Consider the following 18097-nt stretch of genomic DNA (forward strand, 5'->3'; position numbering starts at 1 on the left):
ATCGTCCATTCGCGCAAATCGCTTCTTCTTTGGCAGAGTAAACCTTTTTTTGGTTTCCGGGTCCCAGGCTCTGTGCCGTCTCCCCCCTGTAGTTCTGATCAACCTAGCAGGACGGCTAGAGATTAGGAACACCTGAACCACTAGAGGAGCTTGCTTGCCCCTACCAGCCGAGGCCGCCAGCCCACCCGCCTCATGCTCTCTCTCTCTGTGTGTGGCTACCCTGATGCCCTGCAGGCAGCATCAACGCCCGGAACCACTCGTTCAGCGACCCGGCTAACAACCTGGGTCTGGAGGACATCATCCGCAAGGCCCTGATGGGCAACCTGGAGGACCGGCCGGACCAGGACCACCAGGGGGGGCCCGGCTCACAGCCGGCCAACATCGAGGGCCGCCAGGATGCCAATCGCTCACCTAGCATCGGTGAGGGCCACACCGTTCTCTCTCTCACGCAAACTCACACAGGCTCCCAGAGCACACACCAGCCAAAGCCGGATAGATTCACACATTTGGCAGGTAGAATAATTCTGGGTCCTATGTTAATAATAATCGCATGGCTGGGAGATACTCCCATATTGGCAGGTCAAAAGATACAATCTGACACACAACGTCCATCATAAATCTCCTTAGAGGGGCCAAATGATAGTTTGTAGTTAGTCAGGGTGCTAACTGTAACAACCTGACTCATTTAAGTTCATTAGAATAGTTTAAGATTGATAAGAGTAAGAGTAATTTTGATAATTTAAATATACCATTATATATTTACGGTTCTCAGCATTTTCTTTTACTTTGAAATACGTGTACAAGCCGACCTGCTAAAGGATTGTATAGCGGAACTATTGTTTGGGGGGTTGTGGACGTTTATTGATGACGCACCAGCTTTGGAGCCCGCTGCGCTCTGCTTTGCTAAACGCTGCTCTCCGTGCCCCGACCACACAGGTAAGCAGAAACCGCAGAGCAAGGCGGCGAGCCGGAAGTCCAAGTCGCCCAACCTAGGCCAGGGCTACGCCGGGGCGGAGCGGCCCTCCTCCGTGTCCTCCGTCCACTCCGAGGGCGACTACACCCGCCAGGCCGCCGCCGGCTGGCCCTGGGAGGACCGGCCCTCGTCCACAGGTAGGACCCCCACCACAACTACAAGCCATCCACCGTGTCAATCGCTATGGGGGAGAGCGATGGGAGTTACCCACATCATTTGGGTAGACGAAGTAGTCCTCAGACATGCAAACGGCGCGCTTTTTGGCGCGAGTCGCTTTTTTATCATAGATTTTGGGGACCTGTGTGGTTCGTGCAGATCTAAAGAGGGCCCCTCGAGACGTCGACGTAAAGAAAAGTGATTCCGGAAATGATTTTGTTAGGGGACCAATCACAGCCCGTGCCGTCGCATCGACAGATAGTTAAATATTGGATGCGCATGCGCACGTAGAGCTACCGTACAAGTCGTTCAATGGAGAAGCTGTGGACAACTTCCTACTAGTTTTCAGATAACTTCGATAACTAGTTTAACTAAGGGGATGTGGTAGGCTACACCACGGGATGAGATCACTGCCACATAAATAAAGGTAAGACACAATCTTTTTGCTTAAGATTAGCTGGTGCTGTCTGTCCGTCTGTCTCTTATGAAGCAGTGTATACTAAATTGAATTTCCTATTTATTAAAGCATATAGCATAGGCCTTCTCATGTTAATAGGATATTACGCCGTCATATTTTTTCCGACTTTGGGTAGCGCTCTTTTTTGTCATACATGTGTTTGCATCCCTGAGTCCTAGTTCAATGACTACCCTGCTCTGTAAACACAAAGGTATTGTGTGTACGGTGGAAGGAAGTCATTGACTGAACAAAAAGTACCAAATAACTACCATCCACCGTACACACACACACACAACGTTATGTGTGTACAGTTGAGGATATTTAATTGATTGAACAATTGACCTGATAAGCTATAACTTCTCAAATGAAGTCTTCTCAGTCCTTGGTGAGATACATTGCATTTAACCGACGTGAATGACGGATTAATTGCATCTCGCTGAAGGATGCCTAAAGGTTAGACAGCAGACATTAAAGAGCACCCATTATGCTTTTTCGACTTTTATGACCTATAAACATTGTTATAATGATTTATAGTCATGTTTAACCATACTAAAGTGTCAAATAATGACGTACATGCATTTAGACGTGTTCCCTGCTGACCGTCTGGGGTGGCTGTGCAGAGCGCTTAACACTAGGGACGCCGGTCGCCATTCACACATTTCCGGGATTTATCTACGTAGAACAATCCGTATTTTCCATGTATGGTAATGCTGCAACATGCTCTTCCGGAAGGTAACCAATCACAACGGAGTGGGGTTGGCAGGAGGGGGGCGAGGGGGCGGAGAAGGACGAAGCCGAGTGTTGACAGAGAACACTGAAAGCGCCCAGACGAGAGGAAGAGTTTCCCGAAAATCGACATAGTTTTTTGTGCTGTGATTCGTGTCGGGTTGCTCTATAGAAGTCATTAATAAGAAATGAAGACCAGAAAAGTAGTGCAATAGGAGATCTTTAAGGAAATCAATCCAAGAACCTTCCGGCTGCGGGTCGGACCCCCCTGTGTCCACCAGACTGTTCTTTCCCCTGAACATGTACAGATGAATAAATAAACGGGGCGCCCTCGTGGCTCACCGGGCTCATTTGCTGCATGTCCTCCACTCTCTCTCCCATACCGGCCTCTCTATCTCACTCTCACTCTATCTCACAAAAAATACAACAATGTTAACAAATCAACCCCTCTTCTCCTTTCCTCCTGCTCGGCTCCAGGCTCCATGCAGTTCCCCTACAACCCACTGACGATGCGGATGCCGCCCACCTCCATCGCCTCTCCGGCCATCCAGAGCCAGCAGCAGCAGCTGGCTCAGCCGCCCCCTGCTGGCCCCACGGCGCAACAGCAGCAGCAGCAGCAGCAGCAGCAGAGGGTCTGGGAGCGGGAGCCTCTGCTGTCAGAGCAGTACGAGACGCTGTCGGACAGCGACGACTGATCGGGCCTCCAACCGCCCCCCCCCCCCCCCCCCCCTCCCCAACTGAAACGCCCAGGAAACCCAGTGGAACCGGCGAGGTAGCGATAGAGAGAGAGAGCTTATCCTGCCCACCTTCCCCTCACCTCCACTCTCTAGATCTGGCCTCACTCACTGGTGAGTGCGGCCAATGACCGCAAGGGGATGGTATCCGATGTTGTTTATTTTTTTCTGGGTCCGATGGCGCCCCCTGGTGACAGCGGTCAGGAATAGCAGCTGTGGCTCGTGACCCGGCCAGGCCTTTTCAGGACAGACTCTTGTTTTTTTTCTGTGAGCACTGGCACAGCCAGGCAGAGGAGGATGGGATGATGGGGAGTAGGGGGTCACTAAGAGGATTTTATGAGTAACAAAATAAAGATGAAGAACTTATGTAAAAACAAAAAAAATTAAAATGGAGAAAAGGAAACGACACGAGACAATTTTTTGTTTGATTTCTGTAAAGATACACCTTGTCTTTAGAGAAAATCATTGTATGTAAATAGTCAGCTTTTTGCAGTGTTTTTTCGTAACTTGATTTCTTATTTTAATGTTGCTTTTTAAAATTGATCCACTTTAAAATGGGGAAGAGGAGGAGCATCGCAGTCTTTTTGGTATCACAGATGGTCTCCCTCTTGAAACATCTTCCACCCCCGCTTCTCACACACACACACATACACAGACACACGCATTAACACATACACACACAACACGTTTCCTCTTGTGATGCATCGAGGGAGAGGTGGACCTGAGGGATATACTTCATTGTGCGTGTGGAACACAGAGACGCGCCGGCCCCCTGCCCACCAAAAACCGCCAGATTCTCAAAATCGTGTACATTAGTGAAACATGCAGATACACACCGGACACACTTACATTTCACTACAACATCTGGGACAATTCATTGAAAGAACCGACCTGTAAAGTCAACTTGTGTTACCCACTTTGCAGTCAGGGAAACTATCTTTGGTGCGAGTTAGAAACACTGGTGTCAAGAGTCTGAAAAGTGAAAGTCAATGATAAGCTTAATATTTCCGACAGTGATATTCTTGAAGACAACTTCTTGCGCCCTGCATTGATCTGAATTATGAACGTGACCTGACGTTGTCTATGTTTTGGGGTTTTTATAACATGAAGCAGTAAAGTCTCCCACTATTGCACAAATTGGATGCTCTCTGAAACGTAGTCAACGTGAAAACAGTGCAAGAGAAGAAATCTATTTTTCTTTTTTTTTTTTCCTTCGTGAGAGGGTATGCCATCCCTGGCGGCTTGAAAAACAAGGCAGCTTTAATAAATTTTCTCAGAGATATACATTGGTGTTTATTGATATTTGTACGTTCCTTTTCTCTTATGTAGTCCCCCCTTTTTTTTTATACTGTCAAGACAGTCATCTGAAACTGAACACGGTATTATCTTTCCGTTGGACAAAAAAAAAATTAAACTAACCAAACGTGAAAAAGGTCGCTGCACCGTTGCACTTTTTTGTTTTGCATTGGGGCTTTTTGTCAACAAAAGGCCATACTACCTGTTGTGTAACTTATTTAGCCTCCGCCAAAGGAGCTTACTGAGGTGTGCTTTAAATATCCCTACGCGGCTCGCTAGAGAGACGGATATTTGGACTTCCGGCCTTCTCTATAAGTAGCTGGTGCTTCATATCTTTCTTTTTCTCCAGTAGGACACTTGCTTCACGGTCTCGATTAGTGTATGGTCCCTTCATTTATTAAACTTTTTTTTCCGGGAGTTGCTGTCGTTGTCATTTTTAATACCCTTGTCACCTTATCTCTTCTCTCGATCCTGGGTTGATAGCATTTTTACCCCCCCTTCCACAAGCATGAAGCTTTTAAGTATTAACGCTAGGTCATAATTTATAATGGCAGTTACGCTCCTTTCTGGTTAAGCCTCTTTTTTTGTCAAATATGTGAAATCCTAACGTGTTATATTATAGACAACCAATCTGCTCTAAACTTGATCCTTTTTTTTCGTTCTCGTCATGATTCTGAATTCTAGCTCCTTTCACCCCCACCCCCGTTATATGATTTTCCACATCAATGTATTTCATCCCGTATTGACAGGGTGTTATGTGTTTACAATGGCAATGACGAAAATAAAGTTTACAAACTTGAATCTTAAAAAGACAAAAAAATGAAAATGAAGCCGAAACTAAATTGAAGCGTCTTTTCAGCTCACAATCAAACACGCAGTGGTGACTTTTTGAAATTGAGACTTGAAATAACCCATGTATCCTATGATGTTGAAATGCAATGTTCGTATCGCACAATGTCTCTTGGTAGTCTATTACAAGAATTCAGACCAATCAAATAAAGTGGATCAGTTCTCCACCTCTGAAAATGGTCTCTGTTAATCAATTCACATACATAGATACACCCCATTCAATATTTTGCTCAAGTATCTTAGGTAGGTTACTTGTATGTGCCTCCTAAATGATTGGCAAAAGTATTAACTTCATTTATCTTAGTTTGAGTATATCTACGCTATACTACCCCCCCTTTTTTAATGGAGGACGCACATGATGCCGTTGCCCGGATGCGAGGCCTGCCGAAGCAAAAAAAAAGAAGTTTGCACCATTCCTTACACCAATATCCTGAATTTAAGACCAAACCTTTATTATGACATTTCGATCGTGCCTTAGGCTTTTACTTTGGAATAAAACGTAGACAGGAAACGTCGTAATATACGAGCAGCCTATTGGTCAAGATACCGCAAGTAAATCTGAAGAGTTCCTGTAAGCAATGCGCTCTTTTTTGCCTTCAGTGGCTGAACAGTTATTCAAAGACATTCAGAAAATATATGAAGAAAAGTCACAAAGTAAGGACAGTACTGTTAAGTGTCTTAAATTGCTAACTAATACGTCCTATTAGTAACGTTATATTGGTAACGCAGCGTTTACCGTAACATGTTGATGTTAGGGTGTCTTGGTAACCTCAAACTAAACGTTACAAACTCGAAGCTAAAAGGCTACACACTAACCAAAACGTTCATTCTTCAGATAAATTGAAAATCCTATCAACGGTCAGAGAACTGCGACGTAAATGTCATGTCCATAACTTCAGTAGTTTATTTTGGTGACGAAAGATCAGTGAAGCGTCTGAGGTGTACCAGTGGGGGCCGCTGCAGTAGAGGAGTTTGAACCATGGCTTACAACTGGATAATTTAACTCCAAATGAGATGATTGCCATATATTCGATAAGGATTCAGATGTTGTTTTTCACATAAGATAACATCTTGACTTAGAATAAATTGCCACAATAAAATTATGTCCTTATAGTTATTTATTGACAGTTATTTGACGTAGATATGTCCATGATTAATGACTTGGGTCTCAACAAAATCTGACTCAACTTTTTGTGAGTATAATATAAAACATCCTATTACTACCAGAATGGTGATCTGCATGCTTTTGGTCTCAACCTTAGTAATTGTGAAAAAACAATCTGCCATTGTTGTCCATAACTTTTATGTGATGTATCTGAACCGTTAAACAAAGGTATTTTACTTTATTTTTCTGTCTTGTCTTTACCTTGCAGTACCTGATGACCTATTGATTGCGTAAGTATCAGAGCTTACAGTACTGAGTGTGTATTCTTAGCTGCACTTGTGTAAGTATAGTCGCATGCCTTAGGGTTGTTAATACGGCTTCTGGTAATGCATTATCCCACAAGTAATGTGTTTAGTTTGCACTTGCACTAATCAGTTTTTTTGCTTGGACGGTAGACCACTGAGGTCTGGATGCCAGATTGATTAAAAAAACAACAACCTTGTCCATGTCCATGGATGGGCTGACTTGTTCGCTGACCGGCATGATTTGATTCTTTTTTTACCAGCTCAGTGTTGACACAGTGACAATCCAAAGACACAATGCAATGGCAGTGCACCACGCTATTGTCCTTTTGTCAAGACATTTCCTGCAGAACTGCCTGCGTGGTTGTGGGACTAGGGAGGCACAGTATTGCTCCATCAACATGACCACTTCCTGTCTGTGAGGCAGAATGACTTTCGTTTGAGGGATGACCTTGAGTGTCGCTCTCACATCGGCATTTCCACTTTTACTTCTTCCTCCTCACTAAGTCACTAGACCACATATTTGTTCCCTTGGAACCGATACGTGGTCCGAGATAAGTCTTGACTGGTTTTACTTTACAGTCTTGTTTGTGACCTATTATCATAGATGACTAGATTACTTGGTAACATTACTTGGTAACATATCCAACAAACCCGCTTTAAATTTAATTTCTTTATTATTCACTATTAGTCAGCGCTAGTAGATAAAAATCTAAGTGAGGCAACTTGATCAAGGATGCCTACAGGTAGACTGCAGACTGAAGTGGCGCGACCACAATAACCCCCTTACCCCAAGACAATCCTGCACATTCTTGATAAACAAATCAGATTTATTTATTGAAGTTTGCGTTGTGCCTCTATTTATTCTATTATTATTCTATTATTTATTATTATTTTATTATAACTATTTATTCAAGAGATAATGATTGTACATAATGCCATTCAATTGCATAGCAAGCTTTTAGGGTGGCAGTGTAAAATATCCAGGTGAATATGTTCTCCTAATGCTCTCCTCCGCTTTCTTTCAGGCTTAAGTTTGTCTTTGGCTCTTGTGCGGTGCAGGCTCTGGACCTAGTGGACAAGCACTCGGTCACCTGTCTGTCCTCACCCAGTGGACGCAAAGTGTACCAGGTCTGCATTGTTTTTTAGTCCCACGTTAGATGATACACCGGTTTCCCGGTATGTCTCTGTGTCTTTGCCGGAATATAGCTCAGTACATTTACTTAAGTTCTGTACTCGGGTAGAAATCTGAGGTTCTTGTACTTCTTTTGTCTGCTATCTTATACTTGTACTCCAATACATCTCACAAGCAAATATTCTACTTTTTACTCTACTATGTCTGACCTCTTTATTAACAATTAACAAAACGATTATGAATAACAATAAAAAATATAACCAATTATGTAATCATATTATAATTTCAATAGAGCTTTATTAATGTATAAATAAAGCCCAGGATACATTAATCCAACTTTGTATTTAATAATATAATTTATATTTTGAAATAGGCCATTCTGCATAAGGAGAAGCCTTCTTTCACTTTTGGTACTTTAAGAATATTTGATGCTCATACTTTTGCACTTTTATGTAAGCAACATTTTCGATGCAGGACTTTTACCTATAACAGAGTATTTCTACAGAGAGGTATTACTACTTTTGCTTCAGTAAAAGATCTGTTCCACTACTGGTTTCTGCAACTCTCAGCTTATATTGGGTCAGGGAGAGTTGAACGGATTTATTGATCTACCAAGGCAGCCCAAAGATAGGATTCCTGTATCTATGAGTTGACTTTACTGTACTTCATAAGAAATGAATTACAGTACAGTCAACTCATAGATTAAATGCAGAACTAGGTGTGACCATACTGATAACTCCTCCTCCTGCTGGTGATGCACTGTTGGCCTCTTTGTACTGCAATGTGTTTAAGGTGTGTCCAAACAGGTTAGGCTATCAAGGCTCCATAGCTCAGAGGTTAGAGCACTGGTCTTGTAAACCAGGGGTCGTGAGTTCAATTCTCGCTGGGGCCTACTGCCACCTTTTATCCAAAATAGTTAAATATTAATGCCCAGTGCCTAAGTTGTATTATTATATTAAAAAAAAAAAATCAAAATATCATCTTAAAGGGGACATATCATACCACCAGGTGTGAGTGTGATTAGCCATTACAAGCAGGTTTGAAAATGTGCAGCATTGTGACATCACAGGTTGGCGTGTCCATTTATCCGTCACACATCTAGATGGACACGCCCACCTGTGATGTCACAATGCTGCACATTTTGAAAACGGCTTGTAATGTCTAATCACACTCACACCTGGTGGTGTGATATGTCCCCTTTAAAATGAAGGCCATGTTACCAGTATTCAAGTCTCATTTACCATATATCTTCAAGTAGTTTGATAACTATTTAAATGCATATTTTGTGCCTTTTTCCTACATAACATACTAATGAGGTTAGTTATTTAATAAACTAGTTAAGGCTAGCATTTGCTATCTCACGTGTCTGCAGGATTATCACTATTGTATGTCGTTCTGTTCAGAATTCCAAATACATGAGATAGGCACTGGATAATGACGAATACAGTGCATATCTTGCTAGAATTAATAGCATGGGGTTGTTGATGTTAGTATCATATCAACCATATCACCGTTTCATTTCTTACTCCACCGAGACTAGCCTGAGGCAATGTCTGTGGTTATCTTAAGCAAAAGTAAACTCTTATCTGAATGTTGAAATAGACCTTTGTCTGAAAACTTATACTGAAAGAAAAACTTCTTATTTTCTTTTTCTCAGAATGGTTATATTCAAGCCCAGTGAAATTATTTTTTCCAATTCCTCACTTGTCTCAATTGAAGGTCATTAGGCATTCATAGACACTGTATCAGTCCACAGTGACTCATTGTCATTCTGACTCACATTTCCTCCTTTTTATTTTCGTCTCAATAAAAGCCCTAAATAATCAGCCTACATTCGTGCCTGAGCTCTCCTTTGGGTTTGGATACAGTTCAGTCATACCTTTGTTAATTGTTCCTTATATCCCTAGGCTGAAATGGTATTTGGGATCCACCGGCATTTATGGGAAATTAATTCAATAAAAGTTTATTTAAAGATTGTATTTTTTTTGTCAACCCTGAAGTGCACCCGCCTTTGCCCATTTCAAGATGTTTGTGTTCCCATTTCCAAAAGATACAGTGTCATGTTGAATATGTTCTGGTTTATTGTGTATTTGTTTGTTGGATTGTTTAAACTGAGTTAACATTTAAATTATGCAACTATTATGAATCCCTTACGTCCAATGGGACTGTGAATCTGGCTGTTTGCCCTGTTGCTGCCTGCCCATTGTGATCCTTCCACCTTCTTGGTCATAGTTCTTAGGGTTTTCTGGTTAAAAGCCCGCTTCTTCAATCTTAGGCAAATAGCTAACAACAATAAAAGTTAAAAGAAGACATGTAGTTTGTTGAATGCGGTTCATGCAATGCAGAAACAGGAACATGAATCTATTTCCATGATGATGAGCAGCTGTTCTGGAACGTTTAGAAACCAACATCTTTCCTGTAAATTGTTGTCTAACGCTAAGAAGGAATCAATGCATACATGTGACACATATTTATCGTCCTTCTGTCTCTGATTCCCCATTTAGTAATGAGTAATCTAGTAATGAGTAATTGATAAGTTACTGGGAGCCGGTCATTATGGCGAGATAAATCTAGACAGGGTGAAGCAAGACCCCAAATATTTCGCAATATTGTCGGTGTAAATTATCCTACTTTGACTCACAATATCTCAACAATCAATTTGATTGATCTAGAAAATTGTTATGCTACAAATGTAACTCTTATCCATAGCAACGGTCTGTTATCTATAGCAGCGGACAGCTATTCTAGTGGTTCGGGCCAATCGGCGTCCTATGAGAAACTACCCATGATAAACAGACGGTTCATCCAATCACAAGCCCATATCCCAACGGTTCCCAAAGATGTCAAACCATCCTGCTGGTGACCTGTAGCTATACCGGTGTAGAATGTAGCTCCCAGATAGAGTGGCCTGTGGGTGCACATCATGTGTACTTGCTGTACTCAGTGGTATCGTCAAGTACCAAGGCACAGAGAGGGTTGACAGAGAACTCTCTGGGGTTTTGTGGGTTCCTTATCTTCATTCTTGATCAGATTCTTTAGAAAATATAGAGGCAGAAACAGGAACATGAAGAATCTGTTTCCGTGATGATGGGCAGCTGTTCTGAAACGTGACGTTTAGTAACAAACGTCTTTCATACGGATTGTGTTGTTACAGTAAGAAGTATTCAATTGCATACATAGGACACAAATATTTATCTTCCTTCTGTCTCTGATTCCCCATTTGACTTTTTTTTTTGCTATTTAATAGCCGCTTTAGTTAAATAAGTCCTTATGAATTCCTCTTTAATGAAGAAAAATGTAATGAGTAATAGGTTATTATGCCGAGATAAACCCAGACAGGGTGAAGCAAGACCCCAAATATCTCCTAATATTGACGCTGTACATTATCCTACTTTGACTCACAATAGCTCAACAATTAATTTGATTGATTTAGAAAATTGTTATGCTGCAAATTTAACTCTTATCCATAGCAACGGTCTGTTATCTATGGCAGCGGACAGTTATTCAGAAATGATAGATGGTAGAATGCCGTAATCGACCAAGCAGAATGGAGGTTTTCAACAAGATAAGGACAGATAAATGTCATTCTACCTCTATTTCTGGTATTAAGGTTCTCGTGTTAGTCACTTGTGTTTTATTTTTTTAATCTAAAAAAAGATGTGAAGATTACCATATTCAGACACAGAAACAAGATCATTGGTCGCTTTATCTCTGGACCTGTCATTTATGGCTTTAAGTCCAAACATTACAAGATGCTGTGTAAGTCATGAGAGAGGTCTTACACAGGTGGGGCTGCAATTAAAGTAGTCTTTGAGCAGACCTCTCTTGAATATAGAATATCAGTTGAAAACAGAAAGATGCCTCTGTACAGTAGGTCTCTTAAGGTGGTCAAACGTGTTTTTTTTGTAACACTGCCTGTTTGCCCAGTTGACACAGTTGTGTCTGTTGTTTTATATGCAATGTAGCTTTAACTGGGGCCCTGTCCAACATACAGTGGGGCAAAAAAGTATTTAGTCAGCCACCAATTGTGCAAGTTCTCCCACTTAAAAAGATGAGAGAGGCCTGTAATTTTCATCATTGGTATACCTCAGCTATGAGAGACAAAATAAAAATAAAAAATCTAGAAAATCACATTGTCTGATTTTTAAAGAATTTATTTGCAAATTATGGTGGAAAATAAGTATTTGGTCAATAACAAAAGGTCATCTCAATACTTTGTTACATGCCCTTTGTTGGCAATGACAGAGGTCAAACGTTTTCTGTAAGTCTTTACAAGGTTTTCACACAATGCTGCTGGTATTTTGGCCCATTCCTCCATGCAGATCTCCTCTAGAGCAGTGATGTTTTTGGGCCAAGCCTTTGGTCCCAGCTCGAGGTCATTCACTAGGTCCCCCCGTGTGGTTCTGGGATTTTTGTTCACCGTTCTTGTGATCATTTTGACCCCACAGGGTGAGATCTTGCGTGGAGCCCCAGATCGAGGGAGATTATCAGTGGTCTTGTATGTATTCCATTTCCTAATAATTGCTCCCACAGTTGATTTCTTCACACCAAGCTGCTTACCTATTGCAGATTCAGACTTCCCAGCCTGGTGCAGGTCTACAATTGTGTTTCTGGTGTCCTTTGACAGCTCTTTGGTCTTGGTCATAGTGGAGTTTGGAGTGTGACTGTTTGAGGTTGTGGACAGGTGTCTTTTATACTGATAAGGAGTTCAAACAGGTGCCATTAATACAGGGTAACAAGTGGAGGACAGAGGAGCCTCTTAAAGAAGAAGTTACAGGTCTGTGACAGCCAGAAATCTTGCTGGTTTGTAGGTGACCAAATACTTATTTTCCACCATAATTTGCAAATAAATTCTTAAAGAATCAGACAATGTGATTTTCTGGATTTTTTTTTTTCATTTTGTCTCTCATACCTGAGGTTTACCTATGATGAATTACAGGCCTCTCTCGTCTTTTTAAGTGGGAGAACTTGCACAATTGGTGGCTGACTAAATACTTTTTTGCCCCACTGTATGCTCTGTGGTTTATGAAGTTAGAATAACAACTTGTAAATGTGTCAGCACACTGGTGACTGGCTTTCCAACGTTGGTTATTTTTGTGATCGATTGTTATCTTTATTCTTTATATAAAGTGAATGACAAAGTGAAAACATGTTGTACATTTTCTGCACGTATAAGCCTGGGTCAAAATGTACCTTTTAGAAATGTATCTTTTGGCCTACCAGATCAGAAAAATAGTTTGAATAGTAGATGATGGACCCTGTATATTAGTAATCATTATTAATGTATGAAGGAAGTAGGCACTTAAATGCCTTTGCTACACCCATCCCTTTATCTTGTGAGGCAGCTGGATTGCAAGATCAAGCTGCAATTGAGGACGCACCAAAGTGGTTCGGGCCAATCGGCGTCCTATGAGAAACCACCCATGATAAACAGACGGTTCATCCAATCACAAGCCCGTATCCCAACGGTTCCCAAAGATGTCAAACCATCCTGCTGGTGACCTGTAGCTATACCGGTGTAGAATGTAGCTCCCAGATAGAGTGGCCTGTGGGTGCACATCATGTGTACGTGCTGTACTCGGGTACAGATAGAGTTGACTCTTCTGGAGTTTTGTGGGTTCCTCATCTTATCAATAGCAGGGGCTTTCTGATGAGTCAGAGGGCCGGGCCTTACTGGAATCACCGTATGCTCTGCCTTTGCATGTTGTGTTAGGCCTGTCTCAGCACCTGGTCCTGGGTTCCTCTGCTGATATGTCTCTGCTGTTTTCTTTGGACCAGCCCCAGTGTTGTGAGCCATCACTTTCTCATGCGGTCAGGGCTCTCTGGTGAAACTTCATAAAGAGGAATACATGAAGAAGATGAACGACTGTGGCTTTTTACTGCTCGTAGTTTTATATAGGACAATTAGTTTGTTGTTTTTCCCAGTGATTTTTTTCCATTTTATTTAAATCTGGGCTGTTTTTGCTGATTTTGACTATAAATCAAAATGATAGTACAAATCGAGTTCATATATGATTAACATGTTAGTATGATGAGGATGTCGGGTCAAAATGTGGTATGTTAGAGATATTAAACGGATGAACCTATTATTTATCCTCTGATATTAACATTACAATGAGCCGCATCGTCTTCTCAGCCTACTCCTCTTCTCAAGAAGGAAATCTTGCTAACCAAAGGGTACAGGCACACTTCCTGTTACAACCGAGTCACAAATTAAGATAAGACTTCTTATGAATAACAACAGTCTCTATTTTCCCCTTGTTTTTTGTTTGAAAGAAAAACGAGCAAAACATTGATAAGAGTGACCAGCTGAATCCGGCGTTGTGCGCTTGTTATGATGACAGAGGACGGGTTGGAATGCAAATCGAAGTTCACATTGGACCCGTTTGGAAACGTGTTTAGGACAACTTTTGTGAAAACAGCCTGCTTCAGCAAATTGCATACAAGTCGGATCAAATATTTATGCATGCTTCCATCAACAACGGAGGCGTAATCCGGCGTACAACTTCCCGTGTCAATTCATATTTCTCACGTGGTGTTCTTGGCTGTTTTATGTCAACCCCCCTCCCCCCCCCCCTGAGAACCAGAGTCATGGCTACCGGAGGACCGTGCCCATGCCTGGGCCCGCTCAGAGAGGCCCTGTCGTCACACATACCATTCATCCATTTATTGATTCATTTGTTTTCAACTTTGCAGCGACCGGGCAAGGCCACTTGATTAATAGTGCCCGCTGTGGATCGCTCCCTCAGTCGTTGGGTTTCGTCCAGGTCACACAGGGAGGGGAGCAAAGCACCAGCCGGCTGGTGCCAGTGCATCCCAAACAGGCCGCCGCATGTGGCATGTGACTCTGCCATGCCAGATCCAGAACATAAAGGGGAGCCGAAAATGTGAGCTGGTTCTCAATGCGTCCAGTGCTCTGAGGCTGGCCGGCGTCCCTGGCTTGGACCTCTGTGCTAGGGCTTGTGCCTTGTTCCCACTGGCGATCACGATCTCAGACCGCCCTTTCTTTGTGGCACGGCGAAGAAGGCTTCGTGTGTAATGGGTTCTCTTCGTGACTTATTTAACGATGAAGCGTCACACGGGACAAATGAGATGTTTTACTTGGGAAGGTTACAGGCGAAGGTGATGTAGAGGGGCCCCCGGGGAATAATGGAGCAGGGACAGGGAGGCATTAGTTACATCACGGTGCGGAGACGCTCCTCTGACATGCTCTCCCATGTGTCTCACGTCACCGCTGCCCCCCCCCCCCCCCCAAGAACGGGACCCCTGCTCGGGCGGGATGCTGTCAGCTGAGGGCTCATTAGTCCCGCTCGGCTGGACTTGTTTAAAAAATGCATCCCGCCTGTCCAAGGTCGTTAATTATCCCAGGGAAGGACGGGGAGGCAAACCCATCACCTTCAGCCGGTCTGGGGACAGGTGACAGCGGTGGAGGGCCATCAGGAGAGGACCTGGGGGGTGGGTGTGTCGGGACTCGTCGGAGAGGTAGACGGTCCGGGGAGATGCACAGAGAGGGTTTGTGATTATACCTCTGGGCGTCATAAAAAATTGTGTTTGGATCCAAGCACTCCCTTATCTATTGGTTTTTAAGAGCAGGGAACTGGTGGTTGTTTTCATAACCCCTAGAAGCCGGATGGCCAATGGATTCGTTTGGCCGGATGGCCACATGCATTTGAGTTTTAAATTTGAGCGCATTCACCCAATTTAAATGTGCTTTGCATGAATCAGCGCTTCTACACGCCTGACTCCCTGTGGTTGGGGGTTGAAGTGGCCTGGATAGAGACCACTGACGGCCTGTTTGTTTACCCCACGCAGGTGACAGGCGGCTCGGGCCGGCGGTACACCTGCTTCACCTCCTGCCATTACTGCCCATGCCCCGCCTTCGCCTACGCGGTGCTCCACAGGAACGACGGCCTTCTGGTGAGCTCTGATGGGACAGACCGACACACACACACAGACAGACACACACACACACAGACAGCCAGACAGACACACACACAGACACACACACACACACACACACACACACACACACACACACACACACACACACACACACACACACACACAGACACACACACAGCTGCCCCAACGCTGTATGCATGCTCTATGCATTGATCCAACCATCACACACACACAGCTGCCCCAACGCTATAGTTAACGTCTTTAAGCTTCACTTCAGAGGAAGCCTGCGTTGGGTCGTGGGTTTTTCTTAGGAAAGGGAGGGTACGCGTGCTAAGGCATGTCGACCCGGGAGGAACCTCGGTGCGGTGCGAGTGCTGTTGTTGTCTGGCTGTCCGAGGTTGTCTCCAGCCCACGGCAAAAGCTGAAAAAACACGACTGTGCTTCCCCGAACACGGCCGCGCCCTCCCGACCACGGGCGGTCGGGATGACCGGTCCCCCTCCCCCGGGGAGGGAGGATGCTGGCTGGAAGAGCTACACATCAGCACCCCCCGAGCGAGGGGGTGCTGATGTGTGGCTCCTGGCCGCGCACCAGCCATGCGCCCCCGGCAAATACTGCTCCACAACAACAGGGGTTATAAAAGAAAGCCCACTGCATTGCATTCCTGGGCTTCGGTTATGACTATGCTATGCGCTGCGAGCTAAATTTAGCCTAGCGCCCCGCTCCCCCCCCCCCAAGCGGGGTGGGTCTGTGTCGATTTTCTGCAGATTTTTTAACGACCGTCGAGTACCATGAGATGGTCAGAGAAGTACATTCACACGGCTCCGGCAGGGCACGTGCTTGTGTGTATATATATATATATAGAGAGAGAGAGAGAGAGAGAGAGAGAGAGATTTCTTCGACGCATAAATCTTCTACAATATACTTGATGAGCAGCGTCTTGCTTTGCCCCACTGTTCTGTGTATCAAAACAACAATGGTCTATTTGAAGCTATGTCACTTGCAGGGGGGCACGTTCAGGTTGAATGGGGACTTCCAAAGATGGGAATGGAGTTTAAAGGGGACATACCAGGTGTAGCCCTACAAGCCGTTTCGAAAATCTGCCCCATATGACATCACTAGTGAGCGTGTCCACCTGGATCTGTGCTGGATGGATCAGTCTACCAGCCTACCCAGTGGACTGAAGTAAACGTTGCTCATCTATCCAGCACAGATCCAGGTGGACACGCCCACTTGTGATGTCATATGGGACAGATTTTCGAAACGGTTTGTAAGGCTCATCACGCTCACGCCTGGTGGTATAATATGTCCCCTTTAAGGGGTGGTATTATGCCCCCAGGTGTGAGTGGGATAAGCAATTACAAGCCATTTGGAAATCTGCCTTTTCCTGTGTTTTAGAGACATCACAGTCCACAAGTGGGCGTGTCCACCTAGATGCATGCTGGATAAATCAGTCTACCAGCCTACCCAGTGGGCTGTAGACAATTAGCTTATCTATCCATCATACATCATCATCCCTACGACTAGGTTGACCCTCTACCACTTGTGACGTCACTAAAGCAAAGGCTGATTTCCAAACGGCTTGTAATGGCTTATCCCACTCACACCTAGTTGCAAAAATAATATCGCCCCTTTTAAGCATTGCTGGTTAATCATAAGGGGGCACGGTGGTAAGCCATCTAACACAAAGAACTAAATCTCCCTCTGTTACTTGAGTAAACATGCTAATACACACACATTGACGGGATCACAACCACGCTTCTAAAAACATATTTCACCCAGACCGGTAAATTTACCGCATTTACATAGCGCTTAGGGTTAGGCCTCTTTGGCGGCGACCTTTCCTCGTTGCCAGACAACCTCCTCCAATGCCTGAGCTACTGCCTTTCACCATCCAACGCCATTGGTGCCTTCATTTGACTGTGACCACCACTGTCGCAATCGCTCAATCATCCCAAACATTTACCGAAACCCTGTGTCTGTAGATCAACACAGCACTCGCTCTATAGGCCGCATACACGCGTCTTTCACATTTGCATATTAGACTGGCTGGCATCAGCCGTACAATGTATCCTTCTCACCAACCAGTCAACACACATTAGAATATAAAGCTCATAATCAACACGTGATTCGGACAGATGGAGACTCCACTGTGTGTTTAATTAAGCCCTTTCCGTCTGTCTGTCTGTTGACTGTCTGTCTGTCAATCTGTTGGCCCCGCCCAGTGCAAGCACCTCCTGGGCGTCTACCTGAGCCAGGCCATGGGGCTGACCCAGCAGGAGAGCGTCTCTGACAACCACATCACCGCCCTTATGGCTGGGGGGTCCGCTGCCTCCTGACCCACCCCCCCCACCTGAACCCTCATTCCATTTCCAAAGCACTGGAAAACTCTGGATAACCCCCCCCCCCCCCCCCCCCCCCCCCTGCTCCGCTAAGCCCCGTGTCCCTAACCCCGCAACCCACC

At 44.2% G+C, this 18097-nt stretch overlaps 2 protein-coding genes across 3 annotated transcripts in view; both read left to right on the forward strand.

Annotated features, from left to right (window-relative positions):
• ncor1 (nuclear receptor corepressor 1) overlaps positions 1 to 5348 on the forward strand; it is a 57365-nt gene extending 52017 nt beyond the window's left edge. For both annotated transcript variants that reach the window (XM_079738669.1, XM_079738670.1), the window contains 3 exons: positions 235 to 420; positions 937 to 1110; positions 2790 to 5348. In XM_079738669.1, the coding sequence (XP_079594795.1) occupies positions 235 to 420; positions 937 to 1110; positions 2790 to 3007 (578 nt within the window). In that variant the 3' untranslated portion in view covers positions 3008 to 5348. The remainder of the gene's footprint in view (positions 1 to 234; positions 421 to 936; positions 1111 to 2789) is intronic.
• A 390-nt stretch (positions 5349 to 5738) lies between these two features.
• On the forward strand, positions 5739 to 17994 carry zswim7 (zinc finger, SWIM-type containing 7). The gene is made up of 5 exons (XM_079738713.1): positions 5739 to 5845; positions 6565 to 6586; positions 7627 to 7729; positions 15546 to 15650; positions 17859 to 17994. Exons 1-5 carry the CDS (start codon positions 5770 to 5772, stop codon positions 17970 to 17972), a joined length of 420 nt encoding a protein of 139 aa, XP_079594839.1. The 5' UTR covers positions 5739 to 5769; the 3' UTR covers positions 17973 to 17994.
• The last annotated feature ends 103 nt before the right edge of the window (positions 17995 to 18097 follow it).

The sequence above is a fragment of the Pollachius pollachius genome, assembly GCF_949987615.1.
Source record: "Pollachius pollachius genome assembly, chromosome: 6".
Classification (NCBI taxonomy): domain Eukaryota; kingdom Metazoa; phylum Chordata; class Actinopteri; order Gadiformes; family Gadidae; genus Pollachius; species Pollachius pollachius.